Source organism: Cucumis melo, chromosome 12 (assembly GCF_025177605.1).
Source record: "Cucumis melo cultivar AY chromosome 12, USDA_Cmelo_AY_1.0, whole genome shotgun sequence".
In the NCBI taxonomy this organism is placed as follows: Eukaryota; Viridiplantae; Streptophyta; class Magnoliopsida; order Cucurbitales; family Cucurbitaceae; genus Cucumis; species Cucumis melo.
Window position 1 is genome coordinate 1948694 of NC_066868.1, and position 27822 is coordinate 1976515.

A 27822-nucleotide genomic window follows, 5' to 3' on the forward strand; every position below is an offset into this window, starting at 1 on the left:
GCCAAATTTCCTCACATATTCCCAAACTCATAACTCTGTATTCAGCTTCGGCACTGCTTCTGGCCACAACACTTTGCTTCTTACTCCTCCAAGTTACAAGATTGCCCCAAACAAAGGTACAATAACCGGAAGTAGACTTTCTGTCAACAACAGATTCTGTCCAATTCGAGTCAGTATATCCCTTAAATGTCTTTCTATTTGTTTTTCTAAACATCAACCCTTTACCAGGTGTATTTCTCAAGTATCTCAGAATTCTGTTAACAACTTCCATATGTTTCTCATAAGGAGTCTGCATAAACTGGCTGACAACACTCACAATAAAGGAAATATTAGGACGAGTATGAGATAAGTAAATTAATTTACCTACAAGGCGCTGATATTGTTCTTTATCAACTGGAACTTGATCATCAGAGTTTCCTAGTTTACGGTCAAATTCAATAGGAGTATCAGCAGGATGTCATCTCGACATACCTGTCTCGATGAGCAAATCAAAAGTGTATTTTCTCTAAGACACGGAGATACCTTCTTTAGATCTGGCCACCTTCATTCCAAGGAAATATTTTAGATTTCCCAAATCCTTGATTTCAAATTCATCACCCATTCTTTGCTTTAGTTGACTGATTTCTGTTTGACCATCTCCAATCAAAACAATGTCATCCACATAAACTATTAGAACAACAATCTTCCCTGTCTTGGACACCTTTGTAAATAAAGTATGGTTAGAGTACCCTTGACTGTACCCTTGGGACTTGACAAAGGTAGTGAATCTGTCAAACTATGTCTCGGAGACTGTTTCAGACCATATAGGGATTTCTGGAGTTTACACACCTGCTGACCAAATTGGGCTTCAAATCCTGGTGGGGGCTCATGTAGACTTCCTCCACAAAGTCTCCATTCAAAAAAGCATTCTTAACATTTAGCTGGTATAGAGGCCAATCTTTGTTCACAACAATAGATAGCAGGACTCTAATAGTATTCAACTTAGCAATTGGAGAAAAAGTTTTTTGAATAGTCAATATCATAGGTCTGAGTAAATCCCTTTGCAACTAACCTTGCCTTGTGTCTATCAAGTATACCATCTATTTTGTATTTGAGAGAGAACACCCATTTGCATCCTATAGTTTTATGTCCCTTGGGTAGTGTATGAGCCTTCATCTCTTCCATAACAGTATTTTTCCATTCAGGACACTCTAGAGTAGTGTAAATATTTTTCGGTATTATGGTAGAGTCAAGGTTTGCTGTAAACGCTCTAAACTGTGGAGAGAGATTATCATATAAAACTAGTTGCAAATGGGATGTTTAGTGCAGGACCTGGTACCTTTTCTCAAAGCCATGGGAATGTCAAGAGAGAGATCATACTCATCAAGTTTCCTTGTATGACCCTGTTAAGCTTCATTGTTACTGGTTTCTATTCTAACCTCAGTCTCATCACCACGGTTCTTTTCTTCCACATTTTCAAGAACAGCAACATCAGACCTGTCATTCTCACTCATCGTATTATTAGTACAAGGTTCTGTAGGGTTTTCCATACCTTGGTCTCGAGGAGGTTCGAAGTTTTGGACTGGAGCCGGCGATTGACTAGTAGGGGACCTAACTTTCTTTTTTAGACTCCTCATGTAATATGTTTTCCAGGGAACTTGGTTTGTGGGTGGGATTATGGGATGAGGATCAACGTCAAATACGGTACTAGGAGTAGGTTCAATAAATTCAAAGGTGCTGTTAGACTCTTCACTCACACTCTTTCCTTGAAGATGACTAACCGGAAGTAGGGTCGCTTCTCACAGAAAGTAACATCCATAGTGAAAAAGTATTTCCTAGACGGCAGGTGAAAATATTTATAACTGCGCTGGTGAAGGGGATACCCAACAAACATACAAACCTGAGCCCGAGGGGTAAATTTGGTCTGATAAGGGCCAAAATTATGGACATAAGCGGTACACCCAAACACACAAAGAGGAACCTCAGGAACAAGACGAGTAGAAGGGTAAGACTCCTTAAGACAATCTAAGGGAATCTGAAGGTGGAGGATATGAGAAGACATTTTATTGATTAAGTGAGCGGCTGTAAGAATAGCATCTCCCCACAGGTATGATGGAAGGGAAGTGGAAAGCTGAGGGAACGAGCTACTTCCACAAGGTGACGGTTTCTTCGTTCAGCCACTCCATTTTGTAGAAGAGTGTAGGCACATGAGGTGTAATGAACAATCCTCTTGGAGGCTAGAAATTCAATAAGGTTATGGTTTTGGAATTCCCAACTATTATCACTCCGAAGAATTGCAATTTTTTTATGGAATTGTGTTTCAATAGTATGATATAAATTTTGGAAAATGGACGAAATCTCGGATTTATCTGTGATAAGGTAGACCTAGGTAAGACGGGTATGGTCATCGATGAAAGTTACAAACCACCGCTTTCCTGGAAGGACCCCAAACGTCACTATGGATGAGGGTAAACGGTTGTGTAGGTTTATATGGTTGTGAGGGAAAAGAGATCCGATGTTGTTTAGCCCGGATACACACATCACAAGATAGAGAAGAGACATCAAGTTTAGAAAAAAGGTGGGGAAATAAATATTGCATTTATGTAAAGTTTGAGTGGCCCAGTTGAAAATGCTACAACATACAATCTTGTTCAGAAGTGCTAAATTATGACGACAGTAAACTAACCTTAGAGAAACTACTACAGGAGGTATCATCATCAAGGATATAAAATTCGATACTATGCCGGACAGTGCCAATCGTCCTCCCCGAGCTCATGTTCTGAAAATAAATCGATTCAGGTAAGAAGATAGCTTTACAATGCAACTCACGAGTGATCTTGCTTATAGCAAATTGTAAGATAGTTTAGGGACATGCAAAACATTTTGGAGAGCAAAACCGTCAAAGGGAACTATTTGTCCTTTGCCAGCGATCGGAGCTAAAGAGCCGTCGGCTATTCAGATTTTTTCATTATCAGCACACAGGGCATACGAGATAAAGTGTTCAACAGAACCTGTCAAGTGATTTGTAGCCCCCGAGTCTAAGATCCAGGGATTTTTCCCATCAATGCTAATAAGTCCAAGGGACTAAGGCATACCTGACTGAGCAATGGCACCCAGGGTCGGAGTCTTGGTTTGGCTTGCAGTAGGACTAGTTGATTGAAAAGTGCTGGCATGGGTAATCTCACTAATGTAGGCACGTCCTGAGTTTTGTTTCTCGTTGGAGGACTGTTTCTTACCTCCTAGGGGACGACCGTGAAGTTTCCAACACTGATCCTTGGTGTGCTATTGTTTCTTGCAGTGCTCACACATAAGGATTGACTTCCCATTATTCTTGTCACTATCATGATTTGAGGACCGAGCGCTAAAGGCAGCGGAGTCAATGGTAGGGCAGTCAGTACACCCATGTCATTAGTGCGATCCTCTTCCAGGCTGACTTCAAAACAAACTTTTATTAGGGAGGGAAGAAGTCTTTGTCTGAGTGACCGCAAACAGTATCAAATTTGGGATTAAATCCTGCAAGGAAGTCATAAACACGGTCAGCGTCTTCAAGTCTAGCATATTGTGTACCGTCATTTGGTGTGTCCCAAACTGTCTCTCTGCACAAATCCATCTATTGCCAGAGGGGAGAGAGCTTGTTAAAATAGGTAGTCACGTCTAAGGTTTCTTGTTTGCAATTATGGACCTGTTTTCGCAGTATATACAACCGAGAGGCATTCTGTCGTTTCGAGTAAAGGGTCTGAGTTGTATTCCACAAATCTTTTGCTATGGCTGCATATAGTAGAGGCTTGCCAATCTGTAGTTTCATACTATTAATCAACATGGACCGAATAAGTGAGTCCTCCCATTTCCAGAGTCGTTCCAAGGCGTCTCCTGATGGAGGACGTACAATCTCTCCAGTTAAGAAGCCGAACTAGTGGCGACCTTCGAGGAACATCTTTATTGATTGAGACCAAGATAAATAATTTTGCCCATTTAATTTTTCACCTGAAAAATTCCCTACAGACGAACCCAAAGAGCCAGTTATATAGTTTGACGGTAAATTAGGGAACGAAGTAACTGAGTTCTTAGAATACATCGACGATTCGGTTGGTTTGGAATGTATTGAAGACTTGCCCGCTTTAATGTCCGATCTGTTCTAGGGTTGATCAATCCCGTTACCAGAAAACAACGATTGCTGTAAAGAGTCAACATACAGCAGATGCTTACTGTACAGATGTGACAGATTTATAGTTGAGGGATGCTGTCTGGAGTTCGTAGCGGCGCGGGAGGATGCGGATGGCCAGAAGGGTATGATGGTTGGACATTTGACGGTGTGTAGAGGGGAATGGACTGGGCGGTGAGATGAAAAGACGTCGGCGCGTGAGGCAGTTTCTGGTCAGAGCGGCGCGTACGGCTGCGAAACCATTCCCGTTGGGTAGATCGGCGGTTCCTGGTCAGACGGCGGCGCGTATCGCTGCGAAACCACTCCTGTTGGGTAGATTGGCGGTTTCTGTAGGTTTTGGAGCAGTTTCTTCATGGCGGTGACGGCATAGACGAGTTCAGTTTCGATCTGGGTTTCTTCTAGGTTAGTTTCTAGGGTTTCATTATTGCTTTCCTTTGATATCATATTGAAAGCAATTAACACCAACACGAGGTTTACGTGGAAATCCGAGAACCGGGAGAAAAACCACAATACTTTAGTTTTTATGATTTTTCTTATGAATGAATACAATAGGTACAAAGGGAGAGAATAAATAGAATACAACAGGAGTAAGAAAGTAAAAAATTTAGGAAAGATTTAGGAAATAAAATCTTCTATATTATTCTTTCCAAAAATACTTTAAAGGCAAAGCCCTACTAATTCTAAGAGCAAGATTTCTCTATTCAAGACTTTTGTCTCAGTTGGAATGCTTTTATTTATCCTTTGTAAGTCTTATCTTCTGTTTCCTATGCTTTTATGTTTTTTGGTTTTCTTTACCTTCCTGGACACTTGTATTTATTTTAGCATTAACCTCATTTCATCATTTCAATGAAAATTTTGTTTCCTCTAAACAACTATCCTTCTCCTGTATGGTTACTTTAGCCAAGTCAATATCTTGGGCACCTTGATGTTGCAACCTATTTTTTGCCAATGGTTGAAGCCAAGAAATAAAATGAAAAAGACATTATATCATCCATTGACACGTTTTATTAATTTCAAGCATTAAGGTGCAAGAAGTCTATGATGTGCTCCTTCATGGATTTCGCTTGTCGTAGATTCCTCTTAATGCCTCCTAAGCCTACCTTTTTGGGTTTCCACCTTCAAGGGATACTCTCTCAAACAATTGTCCCAAGAATCTACATTTACTTTCCCATACATGGCATGCCATGTTGTGATGGAAATCACACTTGTCATATTCACTTACTCATGTGGTAGAAGCTTGCCAACTCTAAATGTGATCCCATTTAAAAGAAACGTCTCTTTAAGATTCCTAAGAAAGGCTTTTTATCTAGCAAGTTTTGCTGGGTTGTTTGAGCACTTTTGATAGACTTGTTGGAAGGAAAACCTCGCTTGTGGGGCGTTTTTCCTGCATTTTGTGTCAGAAGGTGGGACCTGGACCATTTGTGGGGCTGCTAGTATGCGAGTTCCATGTGGAGCTTATTCTTGCAGGAGTTTGATGTCTGCATTGCTGGTTAGAGAGATGTGCGTGCGATGGTCAAGGAGTTCCTCCTCCATCCATCTTTCAGAGAGAAAGGCCGCTTTTTATGACTTGTCGGGGTGTTTGCAATTATATGGGTATTTGGGGAGGTGTTTGCGATTATATGGGTATTTGGGGGAGGTAAATGATAGAGTTTTTAGAGGGAAGGATAGGGACCCTAGTGAGATTTAATCATTAGTGAGATTTCATGTGTACCTTTGGGCTTTGATTTCTAAGCTTTTTTGTAGCTATTCACTGGAAAACATTGATTTTAGTTGGATCCCCTTCCTCTAGTGGGGTTCTTTTTTTTTGGGCTTGTTCTTTTTATGCCCTAAGCCCTTGTATTCTTTCATTTTTTCTCAATAAAAGTTGTTTCTATATAAAAGAAAAAAAGAACGTCTCTCACACCCCCTACAGCAACTACTCAATCCCAGGTCACATTATTGCCTTACCCCTTCTCTTGACCATAAACTCTTTTCAGTGAAGCTCTTTCATATTCATAGCCATAATTGGACTGGTTGTATGTATTTTCTCCTTTGGAGACACATATTCTCTTGCCCATGCCAATAGTAACTCCCTTTTGAGTTACTTACTTCATGTTCTTTCATGTAGGCCATGTACCAGGCCCAAACAACCCAAATACGCAATTGAGCTCTGGCAGTGGCAGGAGCTGGCTCCCTATTGCATTTATTGCTACGCCCATTGATCTTTCCAAGGAACTCTATCAATGGTTACTAGACAGATTAAGATATTGCAACAAGGAATTAAAACTTTAGTTCGAATTTAGAGACAGTCTGCTCGTTTTGGGATCGTAGTGGTCATTCTATAGGAGGCATGAGGAGGATAAGAGGGTTATGGGGATGCCTGTTTCTTCATTCCCTATGGTGCAAATACTTCAGTTTGTTCATCTTTTGCTTGGGTCTTGTGGTAGGGAGTACGATGCCATGGTTGAGGAGATGCTCCTGAATTTCCTATTTTGAAATAAAGGAGGACTTTTGTGGCAGTCTTGTTTCTTTGTCGTATTCTAAGGGATTTGATTCATGTAATTGGCTACTTTGTATAAGGGTCCTATCTTGGAAGAGTTGATCTACTGAATAGATTGGTTAAGTGGGGTTGCTCATAACTGTGGAATGTTGGGGGTGGCTTGCCGTATTATACCATTAATCTGCCCAATACACTATTTTGCCTACTTCCTCAATTAATCTAATGTAAAACAACATAGATGTCATGAGTTTCAATATGTTTATTAACTACCTCATACGTAAGTTATAATTTTACCACCACCAGTGTTATGTCCTTTTTGTTTGACTTAAGAAACCGTCCATAACATCATCATCAAGTTGTACCATCCTTCGAGAAACAATTTGTTCCAAGGAAACTTGACTATTGGTGATGGATGCAATACCTATGCACAGATGCATGGCCAATATTTGCCATTGATAAACACTGCATCTTGCCATGGATCTTGTCCTATTTTTTCATTCTCTTCCAGGCAACCATTCTTTTATAGGTTTTAAGTTCCTATGCACGATCGGACCACCTATTAGGCTACAATGATAATTTTTTGAGTAGAGAGATATTAGTTGGAATCTGTTAAGCCTCCAGGCTCCAATATTGCTAAAATACTTGCACAGGGGGCGAGAATGGAAACTCAGTTTGATAGTTAGCACATTTTTAGAGTGTGTGATCAGTATATAAATAATGCGTAGTGTTTAGGGAGGTTACGCTTTTTGTCTATGGAAAAGTAAATGGTGTGAGAGAACCAACTCTCTCCAATAGGCTGGAGTTGGAAAGCCTTAGGGCTCCTTGTGAATAAATATTACTAGTAGTAAGGCGATACCTTACAGAGTCCTTTGGGCATGATTAGATGAACCTTGTACCTGCAGCTATTTATTAACTGGGGATATAGATTCTGGCTTCTGTAACAATCTTCTTGATTCTTGGAGGATTTTCTTGAACTGGTTGTCTAATGACAGTTGGATAGTACTCTTGAACCACAATTGTGGATGCACCGGTTTCATTGGATGGGAGTTGAGTCGAAGTACAAGAATTTGGTCAACCATCTTTGTTTAGACAATTACTCTGTTAGGAGAAACACTTCAAGCTTGTTTGTTCTGTGCCTATTGATGAATTTTCTCCCTAACATTGCAGTCTCCCAGGATTCCGAATTTCAGTTAGTTCCATAGTCATAAATGAACTTCTGTTTAAATTTCTTTTTGGGTTTAGTTTAATTTTTATTTTTAGTTTGTTACTGTTATTTTTCTTAAAGAAACAGTGTCATTCTTTCATTGAATAGTAGTGTCAACAGGGTATTTGACATTAAACAACACAAACAAATTCAAAAATTTTGGAGAGCTATTATAGACTCTTTTATATTACAGAATTTGATAAACACAGTCTAAAGCCTATAAAAAAGATTTATGGTTGAAAGACTTCAAACTTATAACTTAACCTACTCTACTTCGTCAATCCATTGACAAAGGCATCGAAGCTTGTTATGCTGGTACTGTGTGTGTATAGATTTTACTTCGAGAGTAAAGGGTTCGAAGTGATTATAGATTTTAAAATTTAACTATGAAAGGGTTCTTCAAATCCATAATCAATAGAATACCAGAGGAACATATAAGGATGGCTATCAAATAATCCCTCTCTCATCCAGTTTAACCACAACTATACTTGACTAGAAGGGGGCACATAGAATACCAGCTTTTCGTTGTTGTTTTTCTCCTTGGAAATCTGTCGTACAAAGTGTATGTTAGATTTTGAATCATCATGGTTCGTACATGCATCTCTAAGCTTTAGCAAACCTTCTGATGCCGGGGGGGGGGGGGGGGGGGGAGGGGACTAAGGAATCTCATGTTGACCATTTTTTTATATGTGGAAAATTGATTGCTCTTATTGACTTTTTTGTTTCCTCTGCTAAAAGAATCTAGTATATATTCTGTGGGCTGTGCATTACATTTTTATTTGTTTTTGTGTTCCTTATGGTTGCATGTTTTGATGTAGGCATGTGTGTTAGAACTTAACTTGAATTCTGGACTGTTTGGAATGACTTCTTAATCACTTTGAAAATCATTCTAAACATTGAGTACTTGTTTCTTTAGGAGCTTATGTTTTAGAAATTGACGAGTCTATATGTTGGGAGCCTAATACTTTTACAATGATTCGCTTCAAGGCTGTTTATGGGAGTGCTTGATAGTGGAACTTGGAAAAAGCACGTTAGGGGTTCTTTTGGCCCAAACACTTACCTAAAAAGTACCTATATACATTTTCTTTTTTAAAAAGACTGAATACTTTTTATTTAAGTGCTTATGTCAGCACTCCTAGATGCATCTTTAATACCTCTCCTTGGTATGAATCTCATTCTTTATCCTGCATTTTGTCATCATATCTTACTATGGCCACAACATTAGTGTTGAAGTTTCAACTTTTGCCTTTTGTTTAATCAAATAGCCCTTGGAATCCTTCAATCAGTCTACTTAAGGAGAATAGAAAGAGCCAGCTAGTTATGAACTTCTGATTCTTGCCTAAGTAGTTGCTCATCCTTTTGCCTATTGTTTAATCGACAGTTCTCGGGATCCTTTTACGAGTCTAATTCATTTCTATTTTGCTGCTAAGTTATCCCAAGTTCTAGCTGTTTGTGCCGCCGTAGATAAGTGGAGAATGGTTGCAAACGACCCCCATCACAGGCAGAAAATATTCTCTTAGATTTACTGCTTTGGCGAGGTTGATTATTTCATGAATGACTTTCGACTCTTTCCTCACAAGACAATGTCCTACCATTTTCGAAAATGCTTTGAAAGCACATATAGCATGTGTGATTTTCAAGTTCTGCATTTTGGTGGAGTAGGCCCTAACACTATAATGGTAAAGAAAAGATGTTTTGTTGAATCCCCTAACTTTTATCCACCTCACTTTGCCTTTGATGGCCAATCCTTTTAGGAGTAACGGAAAATATCAATCCATCTTTGATTTGCTCCACATATTTGCAATGTGGAAGTCAATTGCAAGTATTTCATACTATTCAGTACTCGACTCAGTGTTCAAATTGCAATCGAGCAAAAATCACCATCGATTGTCATTTCAATCCTTGTTCAAATTCATAGCATATCGACATTGCTGATTGGTTATACATTTTTCTGGCTATTGTTCATTGTTAGGTGATATATCCTAATTTATCTCATTATCTTCCCCTTCAGCTCTCCCTTTTGGTTTCTAGCACTAAATCAAATCAAAGATTTTGTTTCTGTGCTTCCCTATTCTTGTCATTTAGGAAAAATTATAACCAAAAATGTCAATACGGGCTTTCATCTTCTCGATATCGAAATGATTTTATAGCAGTGATTTTGAATCTTCAGCGTACAAAGGTTAAAAACCTCTCTATTCATTTCCATTTGATATGACCATATCTTTGTGTACAATTGTTAGATTCGCTGTTGTCAAACATCAAATGTTGAATCATTTCAGGGATGGCTATGGGAAATCCAAAAGTTTGTTGCTGCCGCCTCTGCTAGCTTTTTCAATGAATGAATGATTCACTAAGTCACATGGAATTTTATTTTTCCTTCAAGTTATAATTTCTTTGTAGGGGCCCTCGCAACTCAGACTTCATTTCTTTATGACCCCTACATTAAATTATTGTACTATTGTCTAACATATCACCAAATTGTACATTCTGTAATCTACTCGACATATATCAATCAACCGATTTCGAGTTTGCACCAACAGCGTAAGACCTTTCAAATGTTACAAATCAGTAAATATATCATTTTTCTTCTACATCTAAGGAGATTCAGACCATAAATCTTTTCAGTAGTATATCTTTATGTTAGTTGAGTTATGCTTGCTTTGATTATTACTATATGTCGTTTGTCTTCAAAGCTTAACAATTTTCTTTTGGTCGTATTTTAATATTACATCATTATTTGTTTTATTGAGGAGACTTTTTTAAGCAACATTTAAGAGAACTTGCCTACGTTTGGAACAACCGATCCAACTTCTCAATATATATTATATTGATAGATATATGAGTTGCTTTCAATGAAAGAGAACTAATAATACCATTTAACAAGCAAATATTAAAAACAAAATTAAATAAATTTCAAATATTGCAAAATCAATCAAAATATCTATTTAGGAAGTACTGTGATATACAAATAGTAGTCTATCTCAATATATTAAAATTCATCATAAATATATTATGATATTTTTATATGTTTATAAATATTCTTAAAAATTTTGTTATTTAAAATAATTTTCTTAATAGATGTTTGAAACTTTCCCGAACGAAACCAACATATAAAAGAATATACTTTAAAGTTAGAATCCAATTCAAGCAATTTCATATGTTTTAATTTAATCTATAGAATTGGATTTAAAGTCGCACCATCTTTATAAAATTCTTTTGATGAATCAATGAAAAGTGAATCACTACGTAATTAAATTATTTTCTAATTATTGTTATTATTATCAAATGGTATATATATCAATAACAGTGGAAATAAAAATGTCAAAATTGAAAAATTGTCAACTGCAGTTAAGATAACCATTAAGATAACCATAACGATGACTATAACAATAGGATGTAACTTTCAAGCATAATGGAATTGAGAACCCACAACCCATCAATTGAATTACTCTATTTCACTACAAATTTGGATAGGATTGCACTATTTCACTACAAATAAACCCCAAAATTAAAGCAATAGAATGTGGTCCATTTCCTTTTATTCCCATTGATTTATTGCATTTCCACTAAGGCAAGCGTGACCTAAAAAACCCACCTATTGGCGTGGTGAACCGCTTGGCTATATCTTAAAACCAAACGATGATACAAAATGAATGGAGGTAAAAGAAACATAACCTTATCAGAATAGAAGAAACCGTTGGAGGGCCAAAATTAAACAGCATGTTAAAAACAAACAAAGTTGATTGACAGATATTGTCTCTCTTTCAAATACAATTCATAATAACAATGATTGTAAGTTCCAAAAATGCCTTAATCTGAATGGTAAGCGACTAAGAAAGGCCTACAATTCTGATGCCCTGACACAACACTACGTGGAATTCTAGGGAGCACACCGTACTATGATGTTTTATGTCTCCAAGCACCACCCTTTAAATATTACTTTAGTCTTTTGTATTTTGGATTATTTGAATACTTTTACTTTTTAAATATTTATGTTAGATCCATTTTGATCCTAAAACTCCAGTCAATTTTTTAAAAGTATCGACTTTTAAAGTATGATGATAGAAATAAATCAAAATTGAAAATATAAGGATTAAAACAAATATTTGTAGAACAAAACCCAACCCAAAGTTGTATTTAAACCTTATTATTATTACCTCCTCGTGGGTCTCGTTACAGCAGGGCCAAGCTTTGTCCTTTGGCCTTTCACACTTCAAAGAGGGGGAGGAGGGCCTGCCTTGTGGAGGGGTCTCAGCTCAGACAGACAGCCACATATCAACCAAAATCAAAGCAAAGCCAACCTTATCCATGATTCTTGACCACTCACATTTCATCCTCAAAGACCTCGAAATTTTCTATTAGAAGACGGGTTTCCTTTGTTTTTCCTCATTGAATATAAACATACTGAAGTTTGAGGCTCAATGAACATAACTGCTTTGGCAATTAATGCAAAACGAGACAAAAAGGTAGTACACAAAAAGAAAAAGTTAATAATTAATAATACACAAGGATGTTAATAAATTGGAAAATGGTGTTGAAGATGGGGGAATAAAAAAAAAAAAAAAAAAAAAAGACAAAGGACTACTCGTGCTCTTTTTCTTTTTTTCTTCTTTTTTTCTTTTTTTTTTTCAGCTTTCAGCTTGTCTAATGATAACTCTGAATATTGTTCATCAATTCTAAGAAGTAAACTTCTTCTTCCTTGGATATACTTTTATAGGTAAGCCACCTTTTGGTACAGGAAATGGACCGTATTGTATTTCAGATTCCTCTCCCACTACTTTCCATCTGATTCCCCAAACAAAAACAAAGCCAGAATTAGCTAATCTCACTCAGACATTTTCACAAACTTCCTAACAAGCATTACCAGAGACATCAAAATTCAACCGTGATATTTTCACATACACTTGGTATTCAGATTAACCAAACAACTAACTAATCCACCAATATAATTCAGTCAGATATTTTGAAGCCCACATCATAAATTCAACAGTGACATTTTCACTAACGCTTTACGGGCATTACACAGAAACCCCATAAATTCAATGGTGACATTTCCACAAACAGTTTGATAAACATCAAAATCATCAAATAACGTAAAACCCAGATGAAAAGAATCAAAATCGCTACCACTGTGTTGAGGGATTGGGTGTGGATCAGGAAAAAGGAAAAAACATGAGGTGTAAAATGTTCAAACGTGGAGATGGAAGAAATAAGAGAGAGAATTATGATTATGTTTCCTTACAGCTGGCTATAGCGGCTTGTTTTGTCGCCATGGGGCTGAATCCTTCACAGCCCAATTCTCCTACATTAGCATCTCTTCTTTTGACAGAGAAAAGTATGAAAGAGAGAAAAGAGAGGATGAAATCAATGGATTAGGGTTTGGGATATTTTCAGACCAAATGATTGGAATTTTGGGAAATGGAATCTTAGGGATGTAAACTTATGGTATGCCTTGTGGGTATTCGAGTCAGCTTAGACGTGCACAACTAAAATTCCACCAATATATCCCATTTATGAAATAAAATAGATTGATTTATAGGTTTACTAATTGAACTATTAAAAATATTTAATACATATTAGAAGAAAGATATACGAAACATCTTTGAACGTTTAAGAACTATAAATTTAGAGACCAAAATTTATATAAATCAATCAATATGTGAGTTGAAGAAGTAGTGATTTATTCTTAGATACCTAGTTAAAAAACAATGTTCAATTTTATGAAAACTTTTTGTTGCCAATTTTTTTAATACTAATACTAAGATTAAGGATCATTAATTTGAAAAAACTTTCAAAAAAAAAATCAACCAAACTGACCAATTCACCATCTTTTGTTCTTTGAAGGTTAAGATCAGTTTAAACATTTACTAAACGGACCATAGTGATTGATTTGATGATGGTTTGGTTGAAAAATGACTCCAAGTTACAGACACTGACCCTACAAAAGTAGTTTTCTTTTTCAAAAGTAAAAGTACAATTGAGGTAAGGATTTGAAACAAACATGTCTCCTAGGAAAAACATTCAAAATAGAAAATTGAAAAAAAATATTTATACTTGTAACAAAATAAAAGAATAAATTTAGTCTTTTAACTATTCTTTTATGTATGTAAAATTATATGACCTAGGAAAATACAAATAACAAGACAGAGAAAAAGTCATAATGGTTAGTCAGATACATACGAAGACATGTCACTTCAATTTAATAAATTATTTTTGGATAAATATTAAATATAATCAATCAACAAAATAAAACTACTTTAGAAAATTTCAAGCATTAATGACTAATTTAATCTCACACACATATATAGAAGAAATATCAAACACTTTAACCATCCTAATTGAATCATATATTTAGCCACAAAAAATTCAAAATTAAAGATATACGATGAAGAAAACATTAATTATCTTATAATCATCTATCAAAAGTAGAAATCATAAATATATGAATAATGAGGAAAATATATTATCCAATAAACTATATATAATTCATGGATGTGTTATTGATGAAAGGCAAAGAGAGTAGGAGGTGACAAGCAATAAAGAAGTTATTGGAAATGTAATATTATGTGTGTGTTTTTCCCTTTACTAAGATTTGATGCATGCATGCCACGTGTACTAATGCATGCAACCAAAAAGAAACAGTCCTACTTTGTTTTCTCCAAGAAATTTAATATAAAATATTTTCGTTGTATTCGTGTTTAAACAATCTTGCATCTGAATGATCTATTAATGATAGTAGTTTATTTCTGTATGTTTGGGATAGACAATTGATCGTTTAGATATCGTTATACGATTATTCAAATCATATATTAATATCGTTTAGATCCTGTACCAAGAAGAAAAAAAATAAGATGAAATAAGAAGAAGAAAGAAATTCTAAAAAACGAAACGAAGAAATCACAATGAAGAAGGAAGAAGTGAGAATATAAAAAATGAGAAATGATAATGTGAAGAAATTAATATGAAGAAGAGAAATAATAAATCATAAAAAAAATAAATAAATAAAGTAAAAAATTATTCCATAACATTCCAAACAAATCAAAGACAAATTTAAAATTTATAAAAAAATAATGATGGCTACGTCAACCTTACCAAAATTGTTAAATAGACGTAAATATTTTTAGATTTTATTATATTTAAATAAATTATCTCCATTAAAAATCAATTTTGTATTCAATTTTAATAATACAAAATTGTATTTAAAAATGTACACACTCCTTTTTAGAAGTATACAATTTCACTAATTAAAATCACTTACAACCATATTAGGAGTCTTTTTAATTTGATAAAACAATTATAAATAGTGTGTTCAACACTAAACACTATTTATGAAATTAATATATTATTAAATTATATAAACTATAGATAGTACAAGTTTTAATCAATCCAACTAAGTTTTAAAAATAAATTTGAATCATTACAACTAAAATATTCAAACATAAATAAAATTTCAAAACCATTGTCCCAATATCCAAAACTAATTTTTTTTTTTAAGATTTAAAATTATTTTTTAACTTCAAGGAAGAGAAACAAAACCTACCAAACCCATACGAGATGGTAAAGGTAAGGGTGGCCTTTTGGATAGGGAAAAAAGAACCATCTGATAATTCTTTTAAAATAATCTAAGAATATAATAAAGTTTATTGTTGATAGAATATATAGTCGAATGATAATTAACGATGATGATAGATTAAAACAAATTTTGCTATATATTACTAATTCTCTGAATTTTGTTTTGTTTTTCAAGAATACGCCAGAAAGAGAAAGAGAAGGGAAGAGAAGAAAAGATAGGACAGATTTAGTTGAAATAAGGAAGGGAAAATTGAGAGGGGGAGCCTTTGTATTTTAAGGGGTAAGGTGCCCTTAAAAGGACCACAGTTCCACAGCTTAAGGAACACTAGAGGAAAGGACCACTAGCCAATGGAAAAACATCATTTGACTCCTTGTAGCCAACAAATATACCTAAACCAAAAATAATTCAAAAAATAGATCCCTCCTTTAATAACCACTTGGTTTTTTTTAAAATTACTTTGGGATTTTAGACATCTCTAAAAAAAATCTATCAAGTCATAATTCACCTAATGAAGTATGATGGTTCCAAAATATTCGGTTGAGTGAAAATAAAACTAAAAAGAAGTTATTGAAAGAACTAATAAGGAATATAACAAAATCCTCAAATATCTTCACAGTTGCATGATATTACTTTCTTTAATATAAAATTCTAAACAAAGAAGAATTCCCACTATGATAATTATTATCATTTATATATCAACTTTATTTTCACCCATACTAAAAATTGATAGTGGGTATTTAAAATTTATATCTATTAAATATTGAATAGATATATAATTGAAGTTTATATAATAAAAAGGAAAAAATATATTTTTTTTTATCCCTAAACTAGGATATAGTCTCTATGCTTCAAAATATAACACATGATTTTTAAGTTTTGAATTTAATTTCAATTTAGTTTCAAATAAAATAACACATGATTTTTAAGTTTTGTGTTTAATTTCAATTTAGTTTCAAATGTTTCAATTTTAAATTTTGTTTTCAATTTAATTTCAAGATTTAGGTTTTCTAAATATATACTTATTTTCCATCAATTAATTAAAATAATATTTTCAAATATAGTAAAAAAAATTGAAACTACCTTCAAATTATTGCAATATATGTATTAAATTTTTTATAGTCTATTTGTGCTTTCTTTACTATATTTTATAAATAGTTTTAACTTTTTTATTTATTTATAAAAATTTCCTTTCCGAAATTAAATTTGAACTTTTACTTCATAGTTACTTTAAATTAATTAATAAAAATTAAATTAATTAATAAAAATTGACATCATTATTAGTAAGTTTGTATTCAATAAAAAATTGAGGTTAAAAAAATATAAAGTTATTGAATTATAAGAATAAAATTCTGATACTCAGAGAACCCTAAGTTTTAGGATAAAAAATGTACTTTACCCTAAAAAAGTGATGTGGGAAGAGAGGGAGAGGGAAGAAAAAAAAACCTGTAAGTGGTGGTGAGGTGGTGGAGAAGAACAAGCATTTCAAGCTTAGCCATCTCACTGCCTGGACACGAGTGCACTCCATTGCCAAACGGCATGTACGTGTTTGGTCTAGGTGGCTCCTTTTAACCCCAAAACAACAACAACAACAACAAAAAAGAAAAAAAGAAGTTAAATATTAATTCAGAAACATCTAGTTTAGAAGGTAGAGTTTTACAAAATCTGGGTTTCAAGAAACACAACCACTGATTACGTACGTCTAAATAATAATTAAGTCATCACTATATCCAGTACATTTTGATTCGTTCTAAGCTACTATTTAGATCTAATGAGACTTTAAGTTATATATACGTTAGTCTTAGAACGCAGCTCTGTATATATAGATATATGTGTGTGTGTGTTCGAGGATAACGTAATAATATGCAAATTTAAGGTACTTGAAAGGATTTTCACTCGTATAGTTACATCAAAGGATGGAAAAGTGAGGATGGGCTGGTCGAATAATAATTTGTAGAGATACCCTACAAAGGGAAGTACCTCACGTGATATGACAATAAAAGAGAGATTTGAAGTGAGAGGGAATGATGAATGATATAAACATATATTTGCTTACACATATATCGAAAAGGACATGGGGATGTGTTTAGATAATAGAGGTATTGATGACCTTATATTTAGATGACCCAACTTTATATACACATTTTATAGTTTCTTCATTTATTTTAATTATTTAATTAATTATAATATTATTAATATACAGACATAAAATTGGATTTAAATACTATTTCTCATCCTACGTACTTCTAATATATGTTTGACCTTTGTAATTTTCCAAATATTTACTTTGGTCGAATCATTTTGATTTTGGTCCCTCGATTTTATACGAAGAAATCAAAATAATTGTCTTTTAATTGATGTGGAAAGTTTATAATTAATGACCTAGTTAAATAAAATCTAAAAATACAAAAACCAACATAATATTGAAACAAGAATTAGTTTATATCAAAACATACGTGTTTCTAAAAACTCGAATGTCAAAGGACAAATTATAGTTCAAAATTCAAGTACTAATAAAAAGATTAACCCTCAATTATATCTTCTAAAATCTTAAAAGAGAAAACATGTCTATTCTTCAAAACTAAAGTACTAACAAGACAATCACACAATACACGTATTCTAAAAAACTCTAAGACTAGTAAAGGACCAAATAAAGTTATTTTCAAAACTGGAGGACTATGATGCAATAAAGAAAAGATATAAGGGACGGTGTGTGTGGTACCTCGAATCTTGAAGGATCAAAGTTGTGGGGATGTGGGAAAAAATCAGGAGAGTGATGAATGGTTCTGAAGAGTGGAAGAACTTTCCATCCTTTGGGTATTAAATATCCTTCAAATTCAACTTCTTCTACTGCTTCTCTAAATGTGAACGACACTACACTTGCTCTTCTTAGGGTTTCTAAGATCACCTATATACATATAAACATATTATACATCAAAACACTATATCACATACCAACCTTATTATTCTAATTTAAACTAAACATACCCGACTAGTGAAAGGCATGCGCCTTGTATCATCCCATGAAAGCCCACGCTTCCCTTCGCACAGTTTCCTTTCATAAATTGCATCTTGCTCCTTCTGAAGTTAGTTTAATTAAAAAAATAATTTACCCAAAAAGTAAAAGTAAAAGGTAAAGAGTAAAGAGTAAAAGTTGTTTTTTTTTTTTTTTTTTTTTTTACCTTAACAGCTTCTAGAAGGTGGTGATTGTCATGTAAATATTTAAGGATCCATGTTAATACACTTGCTGTTGTGTCTTGTGCTGCAAATATTACTCCTATTATATTATCTGCTATTTGAGAATCACTTAGCTTCTTTTTCTCTTCTTCCTCCCCACCACCACCGCTGAGTAGCACCGCCAACAACCCACCTCCATGCTCTTTGTTCCGCCGTCTCTTCTCTATCATTTTCCCCAATGTTTCACTCAACACCTTCCTTGCCTAATTCAATGAAATAAAAAACCCCATTTCAACTTTCAATAATAAAAACATATATAAATCATCCTTCTTCCGTCGGATTTGTATATTTTCAGTTTTGTTAGCGAGCTCATGTATTTTATAAAAGTAATGCATGTATTTTGTAAAGATTTTGCCGACACCTTCATTGCTTTATGGAAAGGCGTTCCGGGAAGATCGAGAGGCATAGAATTGTAGCCTTTTTCAAGACATTGGTACAAATGCTTGATTCTCTCAATTTCCAAATCTTGTTGATCTCCGAAAGCTGATATCATCGCCACATCAAAAGCAAACTGAAACCCAAGAAACCAAATACATAGAAACTCACATTTCATTGTTATACAAATAATTTTTTAAATACTTGGAAAGTCAATAATCAATCGAACTATATAGAACAAGAGATTAAATTATGATTACCCTTTTCATTTGTTGCAAGGTGTTGATTTGGGAGTTACTCCAAGAGGGGAGAAGGTGAAGAACAATGTTCTCAATTTGAGAAATAGAGTGTTTAATGGCAGATGGCAAAAAGGAAGATTGAATCAACTTCTTAAGATAAGAATGGTAAGGACCTTGATGGAAAAACAAAGCTTGAGGACCGATCATTTTCTCTTTACTTGGTGGATAAGTTGGCTTGAACAAATGAGCTTTACTCACAAGCACTACTCTTGCAGCCTTTGGACTTGAAATCATCACACACGGACAACCCAATATATGTGTCTTAAAAACATCCCCATATCTATGCAACAACAAACAAACAACAACAATTCAAAACTCCAAATAGAAAAACGAAGACATACTGTCTTGAAAAATACACGTAAAATTAGAAGGTAAAATTTTTCCCTGAATAAGGGTTTTATTTATTTGTAAATACCTTTTTTGTCTAATGGAAAAGAAGGAGTTTGGGTTTTGGGTGTAGAGTTTGAAGGTTTCGCCGATGTAAGGCCAACCCATGGAGCCGGGTGGGAGGAGTTTGTGTTTGGGATGGCTCCATTGGAGGCAAAGGAGGAGGATAAAGAGACTAAACAAACCAAGAAGAAGAAGCATTATTGTTATTAATATTGTTGTTTGTGTGAAGATGGAGAAAGAAAGGAAGTTGTAATTTTATGAAGAGCAAAAGGGGTGTGCAAAAATGGGGATTTTATAGAGGTGGAAGATGAAGAACAAGAAGAAAGAAAGAAGAGAGAGTGGGGAGAGTGTTTGGTTTGAAGACAAGTGTCACCAATATTGCACAATAACACTTTATTATTGTTTATTTCTCAGGCCCTTTTTAGAAAAACAAAATTAGTCTCTCACATGCAGGAGAAATTATTCAACATATCTGTGCTATAATGTGACTCACAATTATCCATTGTATTATGTGAGAGAAATATTTTGAATTCATATCTAATTGAATTGGTTACATGGTTTTTATAATATTCTTTTGGGGGAAAAAAAAGAAAAAGAAAAAGAAAAAGAAAAAGAAAAAGAAAAGGAGTTAGAAGCTATAATTAAGGTTTATATTTTTTCAAAATCATGATATTTATATTAATAGATTGAATTTTCTTTAGGTCTATTTTGATAAAAAAAAAAAAAAAAAAGCTGTTTTTGTTTTATATATTGTTTTCAAAATCTAAAGAAAAAAAAATTAATAACTTGTTTTTTTATTTAAATTTTGGTTAAATTAAGAACGAAGAAAACAATCATTAAGAAGTGATTAGAAAATAAGTATCATTTTCAAAATTAAAATTTAAAATCAAATGATATATTCAACCAACATTATTAATTTCTATAAATTAGAAAATTTAATGTTTTTTGTATAATTTTTTTATATATATTTTATTTCAATAATACCATATATATTTTGGTTCTTGATTTGATAAAATAACAAATTTATCTATATATGTGGCCTAAAATATATATAGATCCACATGATGCTAGGTAAGATCTTTTGAAAAAGTTATAAAAAAATTCAAATTATCCATTGTAACGCCCCAACAAATTCGATTTTTTTGTTCATTGTCATTAATATTTAAGTGTGGTTATGGAAAATTCAAATTTATTGGAAGAACCTCATCATTTTGAAATTACGATTAAATAAGGTTTGGAATCTTTATTTTGTTTAGATAATAAGTATTTTATTTGGAAATAATTGGTGAAGTTATTATTAAACTAAAGTTGGTTGGTTAAGGGAGAAATGTGGGTACCTAGTTGGGGTTAATAAGGAAAGTTTCAAGAGATTTGGGAGACATAGGAGGTGGTTGGTTTTCAAATTAATTAAAGGAAATAGAAAAAAAAAGAAGATAATTTTCTTATATAAAGTAGCTTTGGGACCCGTGCATAAGAAAAAAAAAAGAGAGAGGAGCAATTAAAGTCCTTCTTGAAACCCTAGCCGCTGAAACCCTAGCCGCGACCCACGCCACACGCCCAGCCGCGCCGGAGATTTCAAACCGAGTCAAGCCACCGCACGCCTAGGAATAGCTACGCACGCCGCGCCGTGTCTGCAGCCGGAACTCGTCGCGCCGCTTCGATCTGAGGTAGAGCAGCCGAGCCGCGTCGCGTCGCTCCGATCAAGCGCTGAGGAGCCGCAGCGGATCCGTCAGCCAGCCGTGTCCGCAACGCCGTCGTTCACACACCCAACCACGTCGCGCCGCCTAGATCCGACGCAGCGCAGCCGGAACGTCCGTCAGCCAGCCGTGTCCGCAACGCCGTCGTTCACACGCCCAGCCACGTCGCGCCGCCTAGATCCGACGCAGCGCAGCCGGAACGTCCGTCAGCCAGCCGTCGCGCCGACTGAAATCCAGCAGCCAATGCCTCGCGCACCTCCAGCCGTCGAACCCGAGCCCGGAACCACTCCACGTCCGCTCGTCCGAACCCGAAACCGAACCCGCGTCCGTGCCCACACGTGCCCAGCCCTCTCCGCGTGCAAGCCGCGCCGCGCCGCCTGCACTGCAAGCTGAGCCGCGCCTCTTGGCTGTCGCAAGTCGAGCCGCACGCGCAAGATCCCTGCGCCAAGCCGAGCCGAGCCGATCCCTGTTCTCTTTCCAGCTGAGCCGCCAAGCCTAATTTGGCTCCTTCCACCTAATTTTGGGTAATTAAATTAATTATTTTGGCATTACCCAGTAAGACTCAATGTTTTGGACACTAATTAATTTAATTTGGAACTAAATTAAATTATTTTCCTTAAGGGACTTCTTGGACCAAGTAACTGCTGCAGCGTGGGATTTCTTCAGTAGGGGCTCGAGCACTGCAACCTCTTTCTAGGGTAAGTCATTTCAAATGAGTCTTGAACCGTTAGTCGTTGGTGACCTAATTACGAATTTTGGCATATTAAACAGTTAGGACCTCGTCGCTTGGAAAGCATACTGCCTCGCGGTTAGGACTCGTCAAGTAAATCTCCAGGTAAGAGATTCTACTACTAGCTCCATGTTTAGAATTATGAGGTCACGTATACCTTCAAATGTGCATGTTGAGGACTAGACTGTACGATGCATGAAATCAATGATAGTATGATGCAAATGATGATATGGTTATATTATAGCATGTTGTTGTGATGACGAGAACTGTTATGGCTGTACGATGGGTGTCGAGATGGAGAGTGTAATGATGATTTATCTGTTATGTTATATGATGACGCCATATGTATGTATATTGCGATTAGGGTACCTGTTAGCTTAACCTGTTAGAGTCGTACCTGCATGGGTGTCCTTCGGGATCACCACCTATTTAGGACTGTGCGGTCCGACGGGACACCAGTCTAGCATGGATATAGATATGACTCGAGTGACTCGACGGGGTCGTCGCATCCCGATTGTCCTAGGTGTCCCCCGGGGCACCGAAGACCAGAGTTACGTTCTTACGGGAGCGCATGTTGCACGTGTTCGGGAACGTGCCAGAGATTGGGTACCAGTTACAGGACTCTGACAGGAAGTTAACAGGCACCTAGTGGGACTAGTAGTGGGTGCCTTACTGAGTATGTTATACTCATTCTCTTCATGTCATGTTTTCAGGTAGAGGACGAGGCAAGGGCAAAGGCAAGCTGGCGAGCGACCCGAAGTGACCGTGGCGAGCCATAGGGACTCCTGCTTCCGCTTATTCTTGTTTTTGACTTTAGTACCTGAGTTTGAGTATTCTTCATTATTTACCATCTTTTATGTAGATAGGGCCCGAGTAGGACTTTAGAACGCATTTCATTTTTTGCATAACTACCTTGTTTGGATTCTCATAAATAAAATTTCTCAAACCTTATGCGTTTTACTAAATTTTATGACTTAAACCACTTGTTCTATATTTAGTAATGACTTCGATTCAGTATAAGGAGTTGGGTCGTTACAATATGTGGCCTAAAATATATATAGATCCACATGATGCTAGGTAAGATCTTTTGAAAAAGTTATAAAAAAAAAAAATTATTTTTGCTCTAAAAGAATATCTTTTATGTAATATGGAATGAGACTTCCAAGTCATTTATTTTCATGAAAAAAAGAGAGAATTCACACATTAAAGTCTTTCCAATTAGGTTGGGATAAGTTCAAATAATTCCATCACTATATTGGTAATATAATTTGCAAAAAAGAGAAAAAGTCAAAATAAAATTTAAAATAGACAATGAATTTATGAGGGCAAAATGAAATTCACCTCTTTTAAAAAGGAAATTAATAGCACCACACATTTTTAGACACTTTGTACTTTTCTTTTAATTATATATTCTTTAAATTCTTCTACAAATAAAGAAGAAAAAAAAACCTTAAAAATTCACTAATAAAATATTAAGTATATGTATTGTAATGTAACATTATTATTTGGATATATGTCCACACGAAGAACTATACCATTTATGAGTATGTTTGGTATGCAATATCAATAATGTTTTATGCTTTTAAACTCGTAGAATCAAATTGATTCAGCATATATTAATCTTAGTAGAATTATGTTGTTCAAATAGTGGATATATATTAAAAGTATCATCTTTTATGTTTTCAATCTCTCTAAAATTTTATATTTTAAAATAAAAAATTATATTAAACAAAATTCTTAAGTATGATCTAAGATATTAAAAATTATATGATATAATAATAACCGTATAGAATTTATAATATAAACACTGCATGCTCCAAGAGATAATTTAATATAATATTTATTTGATAACTAAAACTATGTTTTTGTGTATAAATCTATTGTCAAACAAAAACGTAATTTTATCTTCGTTGAATATTAGATATTTCAAAACTTATGAAAATAACTTGCATCTCAAAAACAAAATTATTTATTTCTACGAATACTAATTTATGCTCGATGAGAAATTACAATAGACAAAGAGTTAAATAATTAAGCTCCTCTAATAACTTTAGGTAAAACATATAATTTCAATTTAAGCTCTTTCTAGGTTCGAGTTTTCTTCATATCCACATACAAGCAAAGGTTTATCTTAATGAAATCTTATGTTGATTACTCCTTTTGAATCCTCTCAATATAGTATTCTTATTCTTCTCGATCAAACTCATACTTTCAAACTTCAAGAGCCAAAAATACACCTATTAGTAACACTCTCCACTACATAGTATATCAAATTAAATAATTAGTCCATAATAGTTGTTGTTTGAACAATCTCAAGGACACCTTTAGCACACGAACTTTTATTTCAAATGGACTAATCCTAAACTTAAATAAACAACGCAATATATATCTTCCTAAGAACAAACATGACATAAAGTAAATCAAAAGATTAACCATCGTGAGTTTGCCTAATTACAAAATGAAAGACATAATTTCAATAACTTAATTAAAAGGTCATGGATTCAATTCATGATGACTATCTACCTAGAAATAATTCAATCCATAATGACTACCTATCTATAAATTAATTTAGAGAAAAGAATGGTCGATCCAAGGCCAAAGATGCGAAGGATGAGAAGGGTAAGAAGGGAATGGGCATGTGATATTAAAAGCCTAACAATATTGTAAGGTTATATTACGTATTAATGGGACGTAGAGTATAAAAACTAAAAGAAGGGAGCCAAATACGGCGACAGCTGGCATGAGAACCAAACACTTGTACGCCACACGTGCGCACGTGTTCCCAAATACTGTAAGGCTTCCCTGTTTTTTGCTTTCTTTCAAGAGGGTTGTAATTTGGTGCGGGCGGTTCCAAAGTTAAGAAGTGCACGTCATTACTTTTAATCATCTCTTACGTAATTCAACGGACACCGTGGACAGTCGAGATTCTTCCACGATACTTCTTAACTATGGGTCGGTGCTAGTTAGTGTATACGTGGAAAACTATGATTGGGTTTCAACAAAATTAAGTTTACATGATGTGACTCTCTTTCACCACATCATCCTTACTTCTTTGGGATCTTAACATATTACTCTCCTATATAAATAAAAATCAAATATACAAGAAAAAAAGAAAAAAAAAAAGAAAAAAAACTATGTTTATTAGAAAATAATAGTCCTAAATCCTAATATAGTTATAATTATGTTAAGTTTTAAAAGTGTTCAGACGAGTGAGGGTAGAGTTGCAACAAAAATGAATTAAAAGTTACCAAAAATCAAATGAATTGTCCATAATCTAATAATTTTAATTTCACTACAGAAGGAAGTTTTAATATAACACTTGAACTTCAAAAGTTATATAAATTAAAATCATAAATTAATAATTTTATCTATTTCTAACTATATTAATTTAGTTTTAATTTGAATATTTTTCTATATAGTTTTTGAATTTTTAAAATTTAAATTTTAGTTCATAATTAATTAATTTATTATTTATTTATTAAAAATTTTAATGATGACGGAGAGTTTAAACATAAAATTTATATTTATATTTGATAAGTTAACTTGTTCTTTTTTTAAACTTTTTTTTGTTATGAGATTCGAATTTAAGAACTTGTTAAATATAAAATAAAAATTGGGAAAAGAAAATTCTCCATCCATATTTTTTTTTTCTTTTTTTTTTTCATTATTTATATACATAAAAATTCACGTATATATACCTATAAAACATATGGCTATGTTTAGATATTTTAAACTCCTAATATGGATAGATGATATATTTGGATCATCTTTTAAGTCTTAGGTATGAATATGTAATAAATTTAATCCAATTCAAAAGGTTTAAGAATTTCTTATAAAGAATAAATAATTTAAAGGAAAATAAATAAAAATGAGCTACAATTCTTAACATTCATTTGGTTTCTTAATATTTTTTAAAAAAACTAAACAATAACAAATTTAAAACTTCATGTCAAGAACGCAACCACTCAAAAAGTTAAAATTCTAAATAATAAACTTCTAAATTTTTGAGTACATACATAATGTATGAATTGTTAAGACGTAATAGCAAATTTAAAAGTTTCAAATTTATCTTATAGACTTTCAAGTTTCAAATCTTAAAGGCTAAGTGTCATGTGGACTAAATATCATCTAAGCAACGTGTCTGTATTTTTTTTAAAAGAAGTTAATAAAGTAATAATTTAATAATAGTTAGAAATGCCTTTATATATAGGCTTCATGATTTTGTCAATTACTTTTTCTTTTTTTCCTTTTCCATCTATTTGTGTGCTATCATGTTACTTATTATTGTTGTCTTGGTAGATTAATTAAAAAAAGAAACCTATCTTTTGAAAAAAAATTAAAAGATTTATAGCCAAAAGAAGTAAGGTTGATAATGATATTTAATGCAAAAGACAAAATGATATTGAGTTTTGATACAAAAAAAGAAAGAAGTGCTTCAAGTGTTGACACATCCCAAAAGTACTTTATAAAAAGAACATTAAGGACATGCAATCACCAAACTTAATTATATGTCCCTCTTTTTCACTAGTGGAAAGTAACAATAATTAGAAGAAGAAAAAAAAAAGGGAAAGAAAAATATATTTAATTATTAATTCCTTATTTTTTATATATATATAAGTTTAAATTTAATTTTTCAAACCTCTATTGTCTAAAATGTTAATTTGGGTTCAATTATTGTTTAGATAGATGAATTCAGTGACTTTGAATATTTGTGTATTAATGAAAATAGCCAATGTGAATCAATTTCCAATATGTGATTATACAATTTAATTATTGTCTTGCAAGTACTATTATTTGTTAGATAAACTTTCTTCAACAAACTCAAAATGAGTGAATGATATAATGGTGGGTAATAAAACTAAAATACTTATTTTCTTATTAATATTAAGTTTAGAAACATTTTCTTTTAGTTTAATATGTTAGACTTTTGTTATTAACCTCCTAATGTTGAAGTTAATGATAAATACTTGATGGCAGTTGAGTGAAATAATCCACAACGAATATCTATACATTCAGTAACCATTTCGATTAATTTATGCAACTTCAAAGTATTTATTCGTATCAGTCTATTAATTAATATGCATCTTTGGACTAATATAATTTGTAAGGTAGAAAAAATATGACTGAAGAAAAATTCATCTGACTGTATACATGATGTCAACACTAAAATTGTATTTTAAGCACTACAAAACAATTAGATTAATACAACAATGTAATACTTGCCACAGACATGTCAGTGCTTAAATTCATTTTTAGCACAAGGGTCAGAGCAAGCTTTGTGAGAAGAAGATGAATTTGGTTTATGTGTACTAGCTACCATGATTTGTCTATCCATGTAGTGGGGCTAAACTCATGATTTCCTTCATCCTTTTACGAATAAGGCTTTAGAAACTAGATCAATGTCATGTAGTTAGGAGAGTCCTATATTGAAAATATGCCTCAAAGAATAAGGTAAGTTGGCTTCGACCTTGGAGGTTGAGGCTTATAAATCCAATTAATCTACCTACCCTTCGTTAACATTTCTCTTTTTGCCTATTTAACTATCTATCTAGGATATATCAGGTATGAGAGACATTTTTAGATAATTTTACCTTAAAAAATGTTATAACCACAATACGTACAATTCATATTCACATGTCTATTTCACGACGATATAATAATTTGTTATTAATTTATTTTACGATCTTGATATTATTTGTA

General features: G+C 33.7%; 1 protein-coding gene and 2 long non-coding RNA genes across 5 annotated transcripts; 2 read left to right on the plus strand and 1 right to left on the minus strand.

Moving 5' to 3' along the window:
* Window positions 1–8460: 8460 nt before the first annotated feature.
* Window positions 8461–10417, plus strand: LOC127143812 (uncharacterized). The gene is made up of 2 exons (XR_007816088.1): window positions 8461–10003; window positions 10104–10417. It is a non-coding gene; the product is annotated as an uncharacterized LOC127143812 (long non-coding RNA).
* A 1130-nt stretch (window positions 10418–11547) lies between these two features.
* Window positions 11548–20054, minus strand: LOC103497144 (abscisic acid 8'-hydroxylase 2). Of its 3 annotated transcripts, none has more exons than XM_051080403.1 (8): window positions 19721–20009; window positions 19267–19585; window positions 18993–19142; window positions 18577–18834; window positions 18383–18475; window positions 18117–18302; window positions 16841–16959; window positions 11548–12255 (listed from the first exon to the last, which is right to left on the minus strand). In XM_051080403.1, the coding sequence occupies exons 1-8, from the start codon at window positions 19891–19893 to the stop codon at window positions 12243–12245; spliced, it is 1311 nt and encodes a 436-aa protein (XP_050936360.1). In that variant the 5' UTR covers window positions 19894–20009; the 3' UTR covers window positions 11548–12242. The 3 variants fall into 3 exon arrangements, with proteins under 3 accessions (XP_050936360.1, XP_008457459.2, XP_050936359.1); XM_008459237.3 differs by having other exon boundaries at window positions 11548–12609; window positions 19721–20004; XM_051080402.1 differs by lacking the exon at window positions 11548–12255 and adding an exon at window positions 12295–12609 and having other exon boundaries at window positions 18383–18472; window positions 19721–20054.
* Window positions 20055–22047: 1993 nt separating this feature from the next.
* On the plus strand, window positions 22048–23087 carry LOC127144446 (uncharacterized). The gene is made up of 3 exons (XR_007816089.1): window positions 22048–22090; window positions 22164–22227; window positions 22836–23087. It is a non-coding gene; the product is annotated as an uncharacterized LOC127144446 (long non-coding RNA).
* Window positions 23088–27822: the final 4735 nt, after the last annotated feature.

Coding starts and splice junctions, on each gene's coding strand:
- LOC103497144 (XM_008459237.3), bottom strand. CDS start 19,893: ATGCTTCTTCTTCTTGGTTTGTTTAGTCTCTTTATCCTCCTCCTTTGC. Junction 16,960..18,116: donor TTGATCCTTCAAGATTCGAG/GTACCACACACA, acceptor TGGGGTTAAAAG/GAGCCACCTAGACCAAACAC. Junction 12,610..16,840: donor CACCTCACCACCACTTACAG/GTTTTTTTTTCT, acceptor TTGGGGAATCAG/ATGGAAAGTAGTGGGAGAGG.